General features: G+C 40.3%; 1 protein-coding gene across 6 annotated transcripts in view; it reads left to right on the forward strand.

Moving 5' to 3' along the window:
• SRSF11 (serine and arginine rich splicing factor 11) overlaps positions 1 to 17,773 on the forward strand; it is a 233,712-nt gene that overhangs the window by 201,796 nt on the left and 14,143 nt on the right. For 2 of the 6 annotated variants that reach the window (XM_070746146.1, XM_070746147.1), the window contains exons 1-5: positions 3,146 to 3,621; positions 8,325 to 8,458; positions 12,697 to 12,806; positions 16,157 to 16,249; positions 17,511 to 17,560. In XM_070746146.1, the coding sequence (XP_070602247.1) occupies positions 3,494 to 3,621; positions 8,325 to 8,458; positions 12,697 to 12,806; positions 16,157 to 16,249; positions 17,511 to 17,560 (515 nt within the window). In that variant the 5' untranslated portion in view covers positions 3,146 to 3,493. Of the gene's footprint in view, positions 1 to 3,145; positions 3,622 to 8,324; positions 8,459 to 10,359; positions 12,391 to 12,696; positions 12,807 to 16,156; positions 16,250 to 17,507; positions 17,561 to 17,773 lie in introns of those variants that run through there. The other 4 variants (XM_070746150.1, XM_070746149.1, XM_070746148.1 and 1 more) reach the window with 4 other exon arrangements.

The following is a 17,773-nucleotide window of genomic DNA, read 5'->3' on the forward strand; positions in this document are numbered from 1 at the left end:
CTCATTCCCATCACTCAGCAATATACGCTTAGATGCCTGCGGGAAAGGAGAGGTTTCCAATGCTGCATGCCAGATTCTTCTAAGGAAATTCAATGGGAAAGCCTGCAGAAGGTTGGAAGTCGCTCCTACTCCCGCTGCTTTATAACCCACTCTTGGTCATTCTGTTTCTGTTTAGATAAAGAAATACCTCTGAAACTATGAGTCAAAAAAGTACAGGTTCTCTAGTATTCACCAAATCTCAAGTTCATTTCAAGGATGAAATATCTTTAAACATGGTTTGAACAAACCTAGCCAGTCTATCGTAACTAATTACAGCTTTGTCATTAACATTGGTGCCTCATATTACGATTTCATATTTTCTGTCCATTTCTGTACACAGAGTTCATTTAGTGCTCTCTCTCTCTCTCTCTATGTATACACACACACTATTTTATATAGATCTAATTATCAATATTTTTATCATTCAGTCACTAAGTTGTGTCTGACTTTCTGCAAACTCATGGCCCATAGGAAGCCATACCAGACTCCCTGTTCTCCACTCTCAGAGTTTGCCTAAATTCAGGTTCATTGCGTCAATAACACTATCTAATCATCTCATCCTTTGCTGTCCCCTCCTCCTTTTGCCTTCAATCTTTCTCAACATCAGGGTTTTTTTTCCAATGAGCCTTCTCTTCTCATTAGGTGGTCAAACTATTTCATCTTCACTGTTTGTCCTTCCAAAAATAGTCAGGGTAAAAGTTATTAGCATACTAGTGATTTTATTTTTAAAATGTACTTTTTTCAAGTTAGTGGTGATTCCTGATGACTGCTGGATTTGGTTGACAAGATCTCAGTAGTGATTTGCCCTTGCCTGCTTCCTAAAGTTGGGAGTGTCCGGCATCTGGTTTCATGGCTAAAATTGGCTCTAGCACCAGTAATTAGATCTAGCAATAAAGCCAGTTACAGTCTTCTACTATCAAACCATTTGCAATACAGTACAGTGGTACCTCGAGATACGAGTTTAATTCGTTCCGGACCTGGGCTCTTAAGTCGAGCAGCTCTTATCTTGAACGACTTTTCCCCATAGGAATTAATGTAAATAATTTTAATTGGTTCCAGCCCTCAAAAAACTCACAAAGTTAGTCTAAATTATGCAGAAAGACATGTTTTTAATGAAGAAATGTACATGTACATATAAATGAATAATGAAGTTTCTTTCACTTAACTTGTAAACTTTCTTAAACTTTTAAATTTACATATGTTCAACTTCTCTGCCACCCAATCCTGTAGGACAGAGGTCCCCAACCCTTTTTGCACCAGGGACCGGCTTTAAGCGATCAAGAGAGGAATGGGTGAATGAATGGACGGAGGGTGGGAAGGAAGGAAGGAAAGAGGGAAGGGACAGGAACAGAGGAAGGAAGCAAGGAAACTTATGAAAGGGGAGAGTAAGAGAGGAATGAGTGAAGGGAGGGAGGGAGGGAAGAAGGTGGGAAGGAGAAAGAAAAGAAGAAATAGAGGAAGGGAAGGTAAAAGAGAGAAAGAAAAAGAGCAAGAAAGAAAGCTGCAAGCACCCCCCCGAGCCCCCCAGGCCGGCTGCAACCTTTTAAAACACGCGCGCCGCTTCGCAGCTGTCTCCTGAAGCCGAACGCGGAAGTTAGCGTTTGGCTTCAGGAGACAGCTCCTTGGCGCTTGTATCTCGAATTTGGGCTTGTAAGTAGAACAAAAATATCTCTCCCCTCCCAGCTCTTATCTCGAGTTGCTCTTAAGTAGAGCAGCTCTTATGTCGGGGTTCCACTGTATGTCTTTCTTTTAAATTCAAGGGCGGGGGAGAGAACTACTGTCACTTTTACCAGCTGAACCTGTGGAGCATATCAGCCCAGCCTTCTACAATCTGGTGACCTCCAAAAAATGCAGGGCATATTCAATCTACTTTAATGTTATGGTGTAGTGCTTAAACAATGGTGCTGTTAAAGAGTGCTTTGTTAAAGTTCTGCAAAATAAATATACATAAATCAGCTTTACAATTTACTTGTCAGTCAAGTTTTACAATGGAACATGTGAAAATTTCACAATAGAGAATGAATAAACTTTGTCAAATATTTTACATAAAATTACATAACCAAGAAACAGCATTTTAAACAGTGACCTAATGAATAAATCATACTGCAGCCCCTTTGAGCTGGGTGTTTAGAAATATGAGTATTTTTTAGTTACTTAAGAACTGTAAATTTTATTAGGCTAATGTATGCCTAATGTATGTATGCCGCCCTGAGTCTTCAGAGAGGGGCGGCATACAAATCTAATAAATATTATTATTATTATTATTATTATTATTATTATTATTATTATTATTATTATTATTATTGGCCAAAAGATTCTGCTTGAAAAGGGGAACTTGGTTCCACTTCGAGCTTTGGCTTTCTCCTGCACTGGTGATCATCAATAAAGGAGAACATTTGTAGATCAGGGTTGAAATGAGAGATCAGTGGTGCTCTGAGTTTGGCTTTCTTGCAGATGTTTCATTACCCAAATTAGACAACACCATAAGTACTAATGATGCACTAGCATCAAGGACCTTTTATATATGCATCAGCTAAACCATTCCCCAGTCAGCACTGTTTTATTACAATAAGAGGCTAGTACGACAGATTTATGCACTTCAATTTAAATGGTCTTTGGAAAGCTGACACACTAGTATCGCTCAGAATTAAAAATCCCCACCTCCACTCCACAGAATAAAGCTAAGCATCAATTGTCTATGGCAGGGTAGGCATAGTTGGCTCTTCTATGACTTGTGGACTTTAGCTCCCAGAATTCCTGAGCTAATCATGCTAGCTCATGAATTCTGGGAGTTGAAGTCCACATGTCATAGAAGAGCCAACTTTGCCTACCCCTGGTCTATGGAGATTTTCAGTTATCCAGGTCATGGTTGTCCGGAAGGCGATTTTTCAAAAGGCAACTGGACTTTTCTCGATTTTTTTTCTTTGAAGACGTTTCACTTCTCATCCAAGAAACTTCTCCAGAGCTAAACAAGAACCGAAACGTCTTGAAATAAAAACTAGATAGTCCAATTGCCTCTTGAAAAAAAGCACCTTTGGGGCTAACCATCAATCCCAACCACGAGCCCCACAGAAATCGGAAGTCCTTTAGCGCCGTCTGCACATGCGCAGCAAGGCATTCCAACTGGGCATGCGCACACGCGAGTTATGGGTGTCAGGTTTCACCAGGCGGTCCTGTTCTGAGCAGGCGCAGGCCGAGAGGTTCTTGCGTCGTTCGGAGAGAGCCGCTGAGGAGCTTGGGATATTGCGGCCCAGGGAGTCTGGCCGCGAAACGACCGTTCAGCGGCCGTTACTCTGCACGCGAGTCTTTTTTTTCTCTTCTTCTTTCCTCTCTTGCGATTAGAGCGACGGGAAGCGCTGAGGGACATACGAAAGAGGCGCCTTGCGATTCTCCAGGGCCCTTAACCCGTCGGCCCTCGATGCGTTTGTAAGTGCCGGAGCAGGAGGCAAGCGCGATGGCTTCAAGCAACGGCACCGATGTGATTCAGGTCACCAACGTCTCCCCGAGCGCCAGCTCGGAACAGATGCGGACACTCTTCGGCTTCCTGGGCAAGATCGAAGAATTGCGCCTCTTCCCTCCCGAGTAAGTTCCGCTTCTCCTCGCGCCCGCGAGAGAGGCGGATGGTCGGTTTTTAAAGGCCGCGGCCTCCTTGAAAACCATCGCTCGAGTATTATTAGGCCCGGAGAGGATTGAAGGCCGGAGGACACGGCAGAAATCGACGAGCGTGGCAGCCGCCTCCGAAAGCTTAAAAAAAAAAAGCGGATCACGCGGTCTCTTCCTGGCCGTCGTCCGCTCCATTTTGGAGCTTCCGGCTCTGGGGCGGCCTTTCTTTGGCTCGTCGCCCTCGGCTGTTTTCGAAACCTGGCGAGGGAAGGAAAGGCAGGAGGTGGAAAAAGGATTCGGCGGGGTGGCGTGGGGGGACGCCGAGCGACGCCTTTATTTGCGCATTGGGGGCGGGGGGGGGATTTAGACCTTTTTAGCTGCAGTTCTGGAAGCGTTTCGCCCGCTTCCGTGAGGAGAGCCACGTTGTGAGGCGGATGAGTTTTAGGAAAAGGGCTGTAATTGCGTGAAATAAACTTATCCTTTCGAGAGGAGGAAGACCTGTGCTACGGTCTAATCCTGGTTGTTGTTTCCTGTTGTCCGTTACATATAACACAACGTTGATATTTTTTTCCTTTTCTTTTTTTGCCACCATAATAGCACTTGTAGGGTCAATTTTTTTTGTAACTTTCAGGTAAAATGTTTAAAGTGTAGAGTATAGGTTACGTTTCGACTAGTGTTTTATGTAATGTTTAGGTGAAAAGTTTAAAGTGTACAGTATAGATGACATTTCTATCAGTGTTTTTTGTAATTTTCAGGTAATTTTTTAATGTACAGTATAGGTTACCTTTCCAGGAGTGTTTTGTGTAATTTTCAGGTAAAATGTTTCAAGTGTACAGTATAGGTTACATTTGTACAAGTATTTTGTGTAATTTTCAGGTAAAATGTTTCAAGTGTACAGTATAGGTTACATTTGTACAAGTATTTTGTGTAATTTTCAGGTAAAATGTTTTAAGTGTACAGTATAGGTTACATTTCGAGGAGTGTTTTGTGTAACTTTTAGATGAAAAAAAAGTTTTAAGTGTACAGTATAGATTACTTTTCGAGGAGTGTTTTGTGTAATTGTCAGGTAAAATGTTTCAAGTGTACAGTATAGGTTATGTTTTGACAAGTGTTTTGTGTAATTTTTAGGTGAAAAGTTTCAAGTGTACAACAGTATAGGTTACATTTCCACAAGTGGGTTTTTTTGTAATTTTCAGGTAAAATGTTTTAAGAGTATAGCTTATGTTTTTAGGGTGTAAAGCAGGGGTCCCGAAATTTGCCAACTTTAAGACTTGTGGACTTCAATTCCCAGGATTCTCCAGCCAGCTTTCTGGGAGTTGAAGTATACAACTCTGAAAGTAGGCAAGCTTGAGAACCCCTGGTGTAAAGGATAAGCCAGATTTCCTTGGGACAGGAGTCTTGTTGATTTTAAACTAGGCAGAATATCCCATTATTTGGATTTTGAACTGATAGAGTAACTAGGATGAAGAAAAATGCCCCCAGGGCAGGGGTCTCCACCCTTGGCAAGTTTAAGACTTGTGTGGACTTCAACTCCCAGAATTCCTCAGCCAGCTTTCTGGGAGTTGAAGTCCACAAGTCTTACAGTTGCCAAGGTTAGAGACCCCTGCTCCAGGGCATATATCCTCCTTTGTTGTGTCAGAAGATGTTTGGAAATGTTGTTGTGCCTGAAAGAGGGGTGTTTGGGGGGAGGGGGGGTAAAACAGGAATATAGTTTTATGATGAATCCAGAACAGATTACTTATACAAGCAATCCTTAATTTACAACAGTCCATTTAGTGACTGTTCCAAGTTGCAACTGCACTGAAAAAAATGACTTATGGCCATTTCTTAGCACCTCCACAATTGTGATCAAAATTCAGATGCTTGGCAACTGGGTCATATTTATGATCGTTGCAGTGTCCTGGGGTTATATGATCATTTTTTGAGACCTTCTGACAATTGAAGTCAATTGGGGTAACTAGATTCCCTTAACAACCAGGTTAGTAACTTATCAACTGCAGTGATTGACTTGAACAACTGTGGCAAGAAAGGTTGTAAAAAGGGACAAAATTAACTTAACAAAGGTCTTACTTAACAATAGAAATGTTGGGTTTAGTTGTGGTCGTAAGTCGAGGACTACCTGGAGAACCAATAAAGGAGAATATTTGAAATCCTAGCACCCATGATGTTAACCTATTTGGGTAAATGAAACATCTGTAAGAAAACAACCAAGCGCTTCAGAGAGCACAGCTGTAGTGAGTGGTACAGCATTACTTCTGTAGCAGAAGTCATGCTGAATTGTTCAGGTCATCCACAGATTAATGAAATACTGTAACCAAAATGTTTATTTGTTCAGGTTTCAGACAGAGCCAAATCCATACAGTGTTAGGAGGCAAGATTACTATATCTCAAGTAGATGACAAGGCAACATAACCTGGTCCAACTACTCCCCAATACTCTTGATACTTGTCTCTTCTTGCCTAAGTCAAGCATGTCCCTGCATGATATCTGCCATGGCCGTCACCCATCTTCCCACCACCTTTCTTGTCTTCCCTCTTCCAATGAGAGAGGAATACACTGACTTTCAATAAAGTTCCAAGAACCTGACTCCATTTACTTCTGGCAATAATAAAATGCAGCAGGCTTGGCCTGGGTCTCATATCTAGAATGGCTGTTAACAATATGGTGGCCTCTAGATCTCTGGGACTGAAACACCCATGATCCTCAGCAAGCACTGTATAGTATACTTTGGGATTTATGATGAAGCATACTTTGGTAAGGTCCAGGTTAGGAAAAAAAATACTTCCATAGATTATCACTGTATGCTCAAAACACCAACAGGAAAGTAGTCCTTTCTTTATATTCAGATTTTCTGCATGAACGAAGCTCTGCAAATTGTAATTATGGGATATTATTGAAATGTAGAAGCCACCCAACTGTTACAGGGTGACATTTCAGAAAATATCTGCATAGCATCAGTACTTAAAGCATAACGTGGTCTAATATGTTAAATTATACTAGCTACACTGAAACAACAAGTTGGGAAGTAAAACAACTTTCTGTGGAAGAGGATTTGGTTGTTGATTTTTCACCATAAGTGACATAATTCTGTTTAGGCATTTACTTTATGTATATAGCTACAAATCTGTATTGTTTATTTATTTGATTTATAGCTTTTCTTTAATTCAGCAGTTTAAGATAGTTAACATAATAATCTGTCCTATTTTTCTCTTGGGGGAAAAATCTGAGTGGTAGATTGGACTGAGAGTGAATGTGTGTGTGATTCAGAGAGCCTGGTGAGCTGCTGTAGCTAATGGTGAATTAGCATCTGGCTCTTCTGAACTCTAATCCAACACTGTAATCATGCTATCTCACTTAATAATTTATTTGGTGCAAAGATAAACCATTAAATTCTTGGTGCTGTCTGAACTTGTTTATTTTTCTGAACCATTCCCAAGCCAGGCTAAACACAGCAGAAAACAACCAGGCTTGAAAATATACAAGTATCCTACAGTTTAGACCTGAACTAGATGTTTTTGTCACTGGAAAAGTAAAGTACTCACCATCCTACATATGAAGTGTGTATGACATATTTTTCATATATTTCTTTAAGAGAGAAATGATACACAGTGGTACCTCGTCTTACCAACTTAATTCATTCCGTGACCAGGTTCATAAGTAGAAAAGTTCATAAGAAGAATCATTTTCCCCCATAGGTATCAATGTAAAACCTCATCCCAAAAGTCACCTCTTTTGCCTTGCGCCACTGGGAATCCTCACCTCCAGACTTCCATTGCCAGCCGAAGTGTCCGTTCTTGCGTTGCTGGGATTCTCCTGAGCCTCCCCTCGCTGGGAAACCCCACCTCCTGACTTCCGTTGCCAGCTGAAGCGCCCATTCTTGCATTGCTGGGATTTCCCTGAGCCTCCCTTCACTGGGATTCAAAGCAGCGCCGACAAAAATGAAGGGAATCCCAGCAACACAAAAATGGGTGCTTCGGCTGGCAACGGAAGTCCGGAGGTGGGGTTTCCCAGCAAGGGGAGGCTCAGGGAAATCCCAGCAATGCAAGAACGGGGGCTTCGGTTGGCAACGGAAGTCCAGAGGCGGGGATTCTCAGCTAGGGGAGGCTCAGGAGAATCCCAGTGCTTCAGCTGGCAACAGAGGTTCGGAGGCGGGGCATCTCAGCGGCAGCAGCTCGGGTTCGTAAGGTGAAAATAGTTCGGAAGAAGAGGCAAAAAAAATCTTAAACACCGGGTTCGTATCTCGAAAAGTTCGCATGAAGAGGCATTCGTAAGATGAGGTACCACTGTATTGCCTGAAGGAAGATTCTTTTTTCAATGTGGAAAAATTCAAGTTATATCTATTGCCTGTGACATCCCATCAAGAATGTTGGTTACATCTTTCCAGTTTTCAGTATTAGATTAAATCTTAAATACACATAGTAAGAACCAACTATATGGCTGAGTGAACAATTATAGTTACTCTCTTCATAATTTTCAAAGGATAGGTGCATTTTAATATTAAGACGTTTAAGTTTAATTGAAATAAAGTATAAATATGATTCCTCTCCAGGCATGTATAAAAACCAGTAAGAAATTTTTGGAAAAAATATAGGGTCCATACCCAATACTTTTTTATATAGTTTCATAAATCAAATAATGTTTGTTCATGTTATATCTGATGTTCATATTCTTTTTCTTTTCAGTGACTCCCCTTTGCCTGTTTCTTCCCGTGTGTGTTTTGTAAAGTTCCAAGAAGCTGACTCGGCAGTTGTGGCTCAGCACCTGACAAATACTGTATTCGTTGACCGAGCATTGATAGTCGTTCCCTACGCAGAAGGTTTGTGAATTGTTTAAAGAACTATGAAGCCATAGACTTCTGGTATTAGAATCCTGAAGTAGTTGAATAGCATGAAGTTTAGCATATAAAATATCCAAGCTTTTTGCATTTTTAAAACCCTTGGTATACCCTTATTTTTGAGTTCTATACAACAGACAGAAAACATCAATTCAGCACTTGCTGGAGCTTGCACATCACTTTTTGCAAAGGCTTTCAGAATAATTTTCTATAAACACAGCATTATTTGATTTATTTTCACCAGACTGCTTCAAGATATTTTTAAGCTATCTTTTAAAAATGAAAACAAGCAATGTTGCTTTAAGTTACTTGGCATCTGTTATCACATGCATGGTTCATTCTCCTTTGTGGAGAATTAATGATCCATATCACCAATTACAAGGCAATGTTCTGCTTGTTTTAGTTGACAACTGAAAAGCAGTTACCCTCAATATAAATTCTGGTTATACCAAGGGTTTGAGATCTCTTGTTAGTCAGAAAATAATCTGCAAAGGTGCTAAATGGGCACTGGATGTTAGATCTTATTCCACATTTTCTTATTCAACCTTGCTATATATTCTAGAAGTTCTCTAAAATAATAAACTCTTCTCTCTTATTTGTGTGTGTGATTTTTATAGTGGAGAAGGCAAATGCAAAAGCCCTTCCAGATGACTGAAACAGTGGGGTCCTCTGCAGCTACAGGGGATTCTAGACATTAACTAAAGGCCAGCAAGCACTCCACGTCCCCAAGTGTTTTATCCCGGTGTAAATCACTTGTTAACAAAAAAATTTCTCTCTCTTCTTTTTCTTACATTTTTAGGGTGTTACAGTAATTTGAGAAACAATGAGCAGGTTGGAAATATAACTAAAACTCTGTCAAGAAGACTGCTCTTCTAATGAGTTCTGTTGAACCTCTCTAGATTTCACCACAACTCTTTCAAAGGCACTATTCACTGATATACTAGTACTCATTTTAGATCATGGGATTACAGCAAATGACTTCACTTAATGCTGCACTTCTGCATAGAGAGATTACTACATCTCATTAAAATCAGTGGGATTTACGCAGACTAACTCTACTGGATTGTAGTCTGTGTTTTGTATGCAGTGCCTTGTTCTACTCCTTAATAAGGCAGAAGAATATGCAACAGGCAGGTCTAATTAATTAAAGTTAGGATATTCAAAATTGAAACTATAACTAATATCAATGGAGTTTTGTCCTCATTGGTTTAACTTGGCTGAATAGAATACTTTTAAAGTACTGTTTCTTAACATATAATTCTGACAATATCAGATATATCTATGTCTGAGTCTTACATAATAGCTGTCTATATTAGGGCCAAGCTAGATGCGACAGTAGCTGCATTTTAAAATATGGATTGCTCCCAATTTCATAGAAAGAGGAAGGGTGGGGTGCTTCTTTTCAGAGCAAAAGGGTGAAGTGTATAGCCGCCTTCCTGTGCCTGCAATTTAACCTCCTTGCAGTCTGTCTCCCTTTGTTTTTTCTTTATCTGAGCTCCAATGCTGCAACTCTGCCAGCACCCGCAGAAAGCTACTGTGGTGAAATAAACAGCAGGCTGGGGTAGGTTTCAGGGCCCTTGCCTCTTTGTATTCCTTTTATTAGTAAACATGGATTATACACCTTTTTTATGTGACTGGGGAAGGAATGCCGCTGTCGTGTTCACCTTGGCTCTAATTAACTGAACCAATAGCTTCCAATGTATTTGCAAGTTAGTGTTTAAGAACAGTCTTCTTAAGAGCTTGAATGGTTTTGATACATCATATTTTTTTTTCTCTTTATAAACAAGATTTTAAACTCTGCTAGAAAGATAGATGACTGATAAATCTCATGCTGCGATACCGGTCAAAAAGATGACTTTTCTGAATTTTTCTGAGGTTTGTCTAATGCAATTTGAGTAGTTGTTACCTATCAAGAACTCACATTGGGTTTTTAGGGTCTGCACCATTTTGTAGTTGGTAGGATACGACAAGTGGTTTAATCAGAATAATGGACCCATGATTTTTTCCTATGAACTTGGTCTCTACTCTGTTCTTGCAAATGGTCCTTATCTATGAAAGAATGTGGGTATCACTCTTCAATTCTTCTTTTCACAAGACCCCGTTTTTGCTAGTGCTTAAGCATTGCTGGGGGGAAAAGAAAACATTTCAAGATCAGTGAAACTGTTCAGTTGCATTGGGGCATATGCTTAAGCACTCTGCTGATTTGAAATCTTTACCCTTTACTATTGTGGCGATACGTTCTGATATTATCTCTCTACAAATATTATAGTATGCATTGTACTGATCATATATCCCTTGGTATCAAGTCGCTTTTCTGTTCTTAGTGTGTTTATACATCTTGGTGTTGATTGTTGCTTTGTGTTCTAGACTTAACACAAAGTTCACGGTAAGGCATAGTACTATAATCTTCATGATGAAATGGAAGGATTTGGAAGCAATGCAGATATTAAACAGACTTTGGGTGGGTTTGTGTAGGTTCTTTGGTTAATGTTTGTTTCTTTTGTCTGTTTCTTTTTCTTCATTTCTACACATTCATGCAGTATGTCATGGTTCTAACAAAGCAGCAGTAAAAAACTCTTGACGCATGAAAATTAACTGGTGAGGGGCCTCATTGTTTTTTTAAAATTGTAGTTTTATTTCTGAATAACCTTTTTCCTAAAAACAAAATGAGAGGATCAGATGCATGACTATTTAATGGATGCAGATCTTCTGTGAGGTGTCTCAAGAGGCTTTTTAGATAGATGCCAGAAATGTTATACTTGCACTAATTGTGTGTAAACATAAATAATATCCTCTGAGACATAATTTGCATGCAACTTTATCCCATAATCTCAGTAGATGTTTATATTGATGCATTAATGTCCTGTATCTAAATGACCTTTCCCCCCCTTTTCCCACCATAACTTTTGGTATTGAAATTATGACAGCTCAGTGACAGAAGAAAGATAACAGTGCTGTGTATTATACATTTGTTTATATTATCGGCACTTCTCAGTATAGGTGGAAGGAACCATTACCTTTATTTAACAGTGGTTTTTCTTTTTTGTTGTTGTGTTTTACAGTTCTTTTCCCTGGTTCAGCCTGAACTATATACCAGGCCCTGCTGAAAATACCACCCAACAGTTTTCTTCTGCAGCTTATCCAGTTTCTCTTAAGTGCCCTGTACATATTGTATGTTTTATGATGAGATGCAGTTTTTTTTAATATGTCTTGCAGAAAACGGTTCTGGTATTTGCAAATATATAGTACAGTTATCTTATTGAACTCTCTCACGTTGGGGGCTTGGGCACATTAACAGATTAATCCATATGTATAGGGCTTTTGCTGTTGGTTAAAATAACAAGAATCAACATTACTGTTTGTCTCACGTTGGGCCTTTTGAAGGTTATTCTTTGTTCAGGGATAGGCAGCAATAATAGACACTTAGCAGACCACAAGCTGCAAATCAGAAGTTTCTTCTGAAAGGGCAATACTCAGCAGCATTCTTGGTACAGTAACCATGTCACAGAGTGGAGCATGTATTTTACTGAACAGGTAAGAATGTGTCACATTTTAGGTGTTCACATAAACACATACACGTGGACACATATACAGAACCTACATTTGGACCTTTGTGGAGACCTTCATATCCAAATGAGAAGTCAGCAAAAGCCCTACACTTTTTCTTACCTTCTCTTAAGTTTTACAAAATTGTATGGTAGGTGTAAAAGAAATCATAGTGATCTGTGCCATATTATTAACCCCTAAATCAAACTTTTTTTGTCTTGTGTATCTTGATTTTTCTGTGTGCTTTATAGTGAAGCAGCCGACACGAGTCGTTGTTCATAAAACAGCTTTTGAAAGTTGAGAGCACACCCCTGGAGAACCGACTGTGCTTGCTTACGTTTGGTTCATGACTTAAAAATCGAGTACAGGTGATGAAATCTTGGCAGTGTTAACAAAAAAGTAGTGTGTATTGTGCTATTTTTTATTCTAGAACTTAACCTTTTATAGAGAAAAAGGAACAAATTTTCACACATTGAAGTTTCATTCTGACAAACAAGTTAATGATAAATTATTAAGAGAGAAAACATTGTATTATAGCCAACATAAGTACTTTCAACAAACTCAGATGGTGTTTCAGGGAGACATTTTCTGGGTGTATTTGTGTGTGGTTTTTTTTAAAAAAGAAAAAAAGATAATTGATGAGTAACTTCTAATGCAAAGTTGTCTTTCTGCAGGAGTTATTCCTGATGAGACTAAGGCTTTATCTCTCCTGGCACCAGCTAATGCTGTGGCAGGCCTTCTGCCCGGGGGTGGACTCCTGCCTACACCTAACCCACTTTCTCAGGTAAGAAGTGGATGTGCATAAAATACAGCAAAATTATAACTTTCTACAAAGTAAACTCTATTGAAGCCTAAGACTAAGTGCTTTCATGTTCACCTTAGAACAGAAGTGAGGACCTTGAGTCAAGATTTCTAAAATGATGAATAAAGAACTACATAATGACAATGAGTGTATTATACTTCCTTTCCAATATGCATAAATCTACTTTTAAGAAAACACTGGTTGGGATACAAAATTATAAATTTATATTCCTTTGTTTATGGGAGGTATGCCTATACAAAGTTATTGTAATATTTGAGGCAGAATTATAGTGAATAAGAATTGCCCACAAAGTACCGTATTTTTGGAGTACAAGACACACCTTAGTTTTTTGGGGAGGAGAATAGGAAAAAGAATCTGACTAGCATCCTTAGTCTGGTCAGTTTCAGCACATTATTTTATCCCCTGGTTGGGGCTTTATTTGGAGAGATTAACAATGAAAGAGGTTGCAAGCCAGTAAGAGCTGGGAACATTGCTAGCACCTGGTTAGGGCTGGAAAAAACATTCGGAGCAAGTAGAACAATTTTAAAAACTACAAAGACAGGGTTTGGAAAACATTATTCACAGAGAGCAACAATGAAACAGCTTGCAAGTGGGTAAGAGCTGGGAACATCGTAAGCACCTGGTTAGGGCTGGAAAGAAACTCACTTGGAGCAAGTTAGAGTAATGAAAAAAACCTCTGCAAAGACTTAGAGTTTGGAAAACATTCTTTGCAGACAGTAACAATGAATGAATGTGCAAGATGAGGGCTGGGAAGGTCATTAGCACCTAGTTAGGGCTGAGTTGGGGGGGGGGGAAGCTGCATTCAGAGTATAAGACCTGAATTTTCAGGCTCTTTTAGGGAGGAAAAAGGTGTGTCTTATACTCCAAAAATACGGTAACTGATTTCTTAGACTGGATCCAATTCCTCCTTTTACCTCACTGGGTTGACATCTAATTTATTTTAAAAATAAAGCAACATCTGAAATAAAAACATGGAAAATTGTGGCCAGAAATGGTATTCAGCCATTTTTATAGTTGGGGATGAGCCTGTTGCAAGAGGCAAAAAGAATTGCTATGTTTTCACACAGCATAATGTTTGCAGTGCTTGTATATCTTACCTGGCTTCTGTAACACCTAGGAAAAAAATTGAATGAAAGAATCCTTTATAGCAATTAAGTTATTTAAAAACCATTTCTTGGTTGCTCACTACTTTCTCCCCCCCCCTCCCCCCGTAAAATCCTTTTTAGTGTGTAATGTCAGTCCTCTTTGAGTTTGGTGCAGCTAACTTTCTACAAAGTAAACTCTATTGAAGCCTAAGACTAAGTGCTTTCATGTTCACCTTAGAACAGAAGTGAGGACCTTGAGTCAAGATTTCTAAAATGATGAATAAAGAACTACATAATGACAATGAGTGTACAGTGATCCCTCGATTTGCGCGTTCTCGATTAGCGCGAAACGCTGCAACGCGGTTTTTCAAAAAATATTAATTAAAAAATAAGTCCGTGTTTTTTTTGCTATACCACGGTTTTTCCCACCCGATGACGTCATACGTCATCACCAAGAGTCACTTCTCTGTCTCTTTCTCTTTCTTTCCTGTCACTATGCTTCAATCATTTTCTCATTTCTCTTTTTTCTCCCCTTTTTTCTATCATTTCTCTCTCTTTCTTCCTCTCTCACACTCTCTTCCTCCCTTCTCTCTCCCCCCCTCCACTTGCCCACGAGAAGAAAAAAAGCAACCTCTGCCGGGCAGCTCCCCTTGTGCCCCCGCTTTGTGCCTGCCTCTTTTGGGGATTTTCTTTTCTTTTCTTTTTTGCGCTGGCGGCGGGAGCTGTTGGGGAGGGCTCTGCCGGGAAGGCCTCTCAGCTGCAGAGCCGAATGGGGGCGGAGGCAACAGCGGAGCCCGGCGCTGGGGCCATGCGAGGCTGTTCATCCAGGGGGGCGTGGACTGGCAAGTCGCCCTCCTTTCTCTCTCTTTCTCAAGATCGCTTGCCGCTTGCCTATTGCAGCAAAGGAGGCGAAGCAAGGCTCCAAGCTGCAAAGCGGCAAGCAATCTTTCCCCTTTGCCTGGGCGGCGGGAAGACCAAGGGAAGGTTCCTTCAGCCGCCCAACACCTGATCCGCTCCGCAGCGCGGCAGCAGCGAGGAGCCGAAGATGGGGTTTCCCCTTTGCCTTTACCCCATCTTCGGCTCCTCGCTGCTTCCGCGCTGCGGAGCAGATCAGCTGTTGGGCGGCTGAAGGAATCTTCCCTTGGTCTTCCCCGCCGCCCACACGCAAACTCCACCATCTGCGCATGTGCGGCCATGAAAAAATGGCGCACATGCGCAGATGGTGGTTTTTACTTCCGCATCCAGTATAACGCGGAAATCGGTTAGCGCGGGAGGTCTTGGAACGTAACCCCCGCGCTAACCGAGAGATCACTGTATTATACTTCCTTTCCAATATGCATAAATCTACTTTTAAGAAAACACTGGTTGGGATACAAGTGGGAAACAATACTATGTAGCCAGTATGTGAATTTCGCTTAATGGTCTATACAGTAGTTGCAAAATTACAGCTATGCCAAAGTCAGATGCTAGTTGAAGTACTGCATGCAGATCCTGTAAAATACCTTCTTGCTTCTAATTTATTTTTGTTTCCTGCCATTCAGGGAGTAGAGGATGCCAGCTTAGAAGAGAAAAGAGAAATGTTTCTGAGATGCACTTAGTTTAGTATAAATGAAATGCTTTTGAAAACACAATTACTCTTTCATTAATTGGATTTTGGGAATTTAATTTGGGAGCATATTGTAAAAATTAGAGAAAATTAAAATTGGGTTATCCATATTTCCTACTTTTATGAACAAGTCCACATTCAATTCTTCACCAATATTTGTTTTTTTAAAATCAGCTAGCAAATTATGATAAATATTCTTGCATGAAAACTGGATTACAATGACCAATTGCTACTGTAGCCATTATGGTAACTGTTCTACCTGAGGGGACATCATTTGGCCTGACAAGTCATGTTTAGTCACCAGAAGTTCCAGTTTGGGTGGACTTGGGTGAATCCTAAAGGAAGATAGGAAGCCTTTGCATTGGATTCATAAGATTGATACCCAATTAGATGAATAATCTGATCTGGTATAAAAAATCACCTACATGCAAGTTAATATTAAAAAATCAGTGTCAGTACTTCGATATAAAAATCAGCGTCAATGTCAGTATTTGTAATTAACAGTTACTAATTGTTCCTGTTTGCCAGAGATTTGGAAAATGATAGAATAATTAGAATGTGTGATATTTGTATTTTCCTTATGAAAAATGTATGGATGGTACTAACTTTCATTCTTACAGATCGGTGCTGTTCCTCTGGCTGCTTTAGGAGCTCCAACTCTAGATCCAACGCTAGCTGCTCTAGGTCTTCCTGGGGCCAACTTAAACTCTCAGGTATATTGCTTTTAAGTATAATCCTGTTTCTAGAAAATCATCAGTTTATGCAATTCCAATACTCATGGAATTTTTCTTGTGGAATTCCATAGAATTATTTTTGTTTGTGGTTTTCCACATCAAGAAGAAGTAAGTGAGTTCATCTGAGTATTAGAAGATTGTAATGTATGATTGTATATTTAACACAAAGCAAATTATATGCTGAATCAGTATCAGATTAGAATTGTAGTGGAGGAAAGCCAATCTGCTAAAGCTCAACGCCGAACGCGGAAGTTCGGGTTTGGCGTTCGGCTTCGGGAAGTTGCTGGGAAGCCCCCCAGCCTGGCTGTCACCTTTTAAAACAGCCGCGCGGCTTTCCAGCAGCCTCCCGAAGCCGAACGCCAAACCGGAACTTCCGCATTCGGCGTTCGGAGGCTGCTGGAAAGCCACGCAGCTGTTTTAAAAGGTGACAGCCAGGCTGGGGGGCTTCCCAGCAACCTCCCGAAGCCGAACGCCAAACCCGGACTTCCGCGTTCGGCGTTCGGAGGCTGCTGGGAAGCCCCCCAGCCCGGCTGTCACCTTTTAAAACAGCCGCGCGGCTTCCCAGCAGCCTCCGAGCGGTTCAGAAAAAATTTGCCTCTTCTTACGAACTTTTTTCGTGTTACGAACGCCAAACCCAAACTTCCGGGTTTGGCGTTCGGAGGCTGCTGGGAAGCCCCCAGGCTGTTTTAAAAAGTGACAGCCAGGCGGCAACGTTTTTTTGCGGGGGCTTTTTTTTGGTTGCACGGATTAATTGACTTTACATTGTTTCCTATGGGAAACAATGTTTCGTCTTACGAACCTTTCGTCTTACGAACCTCCCCCTGGAACCAATTAGGTTCGTAAGACGAGGTATGACTGTATATATATTGACTCAAATGCTGTTTTAATTACATTTGTCTATTGTCTCTTGGATTCTGGATATATCCAGAATTGCAGTCATTTTGTAAATGGACAACTCCTCCAATTGCAGAAACTTTAAATGATAAAATACTCTTGTGTAATTTTAAACATAAAACCTCTTGCAAATACTGGCATGAATAACTGTCAGAAATTAAAAAATAGCCTGAATCTGGATATATATAATATCAAGTATTAAATGCACACTAGGCTAATGGTAGATATGCTCTGAGACTTATGGTAACTTGTATTATTTAATTTTAGTTAAATTTAAAGCCATTTGAGTGTATTTTCCCCCCAAATGTTTGCCTGAAAAGCAATTTCTGGTTGTTTTTCTTTGCAGTCTCTTGCAGCAGATCAACTGTTAAAACTTATGAGCACAGTGGATCCAAAGTAAGTAAGTTTGGTTTTGAGAAAGAAGAATCTTTGAAAGTAATGCCTTTTGGGTGAATAAGATACAGGACTTCTTCCTAGACTTGCATGTTACGGGTAGTCCTCAACTCATGACAACAAAATTTCGGTAGCTAAGCAAGACTCTTGTTAAGTGAATTTTGCTCCATTTCATGCCCGTTGTTGCCACAGGGGTTAAGTGAATAGCTCCAGTTG

The sequence above is a fragment of the Erythrolamprus reginae genome, chromosome 3, assembly GCF_031021105.1.
Source record: "Erythrolamprus reginae isolate rEryReg1 chromosome 3, rEryReg1.hap1, whole genome shotgun sequence".
Taxonomy (NCBI): Eukaryota; Metazoa; Chordata; class Lepidosauria; order Squamata; family Dipsadidae; genus Erythrolamprus; species Erythrolamprus reginae.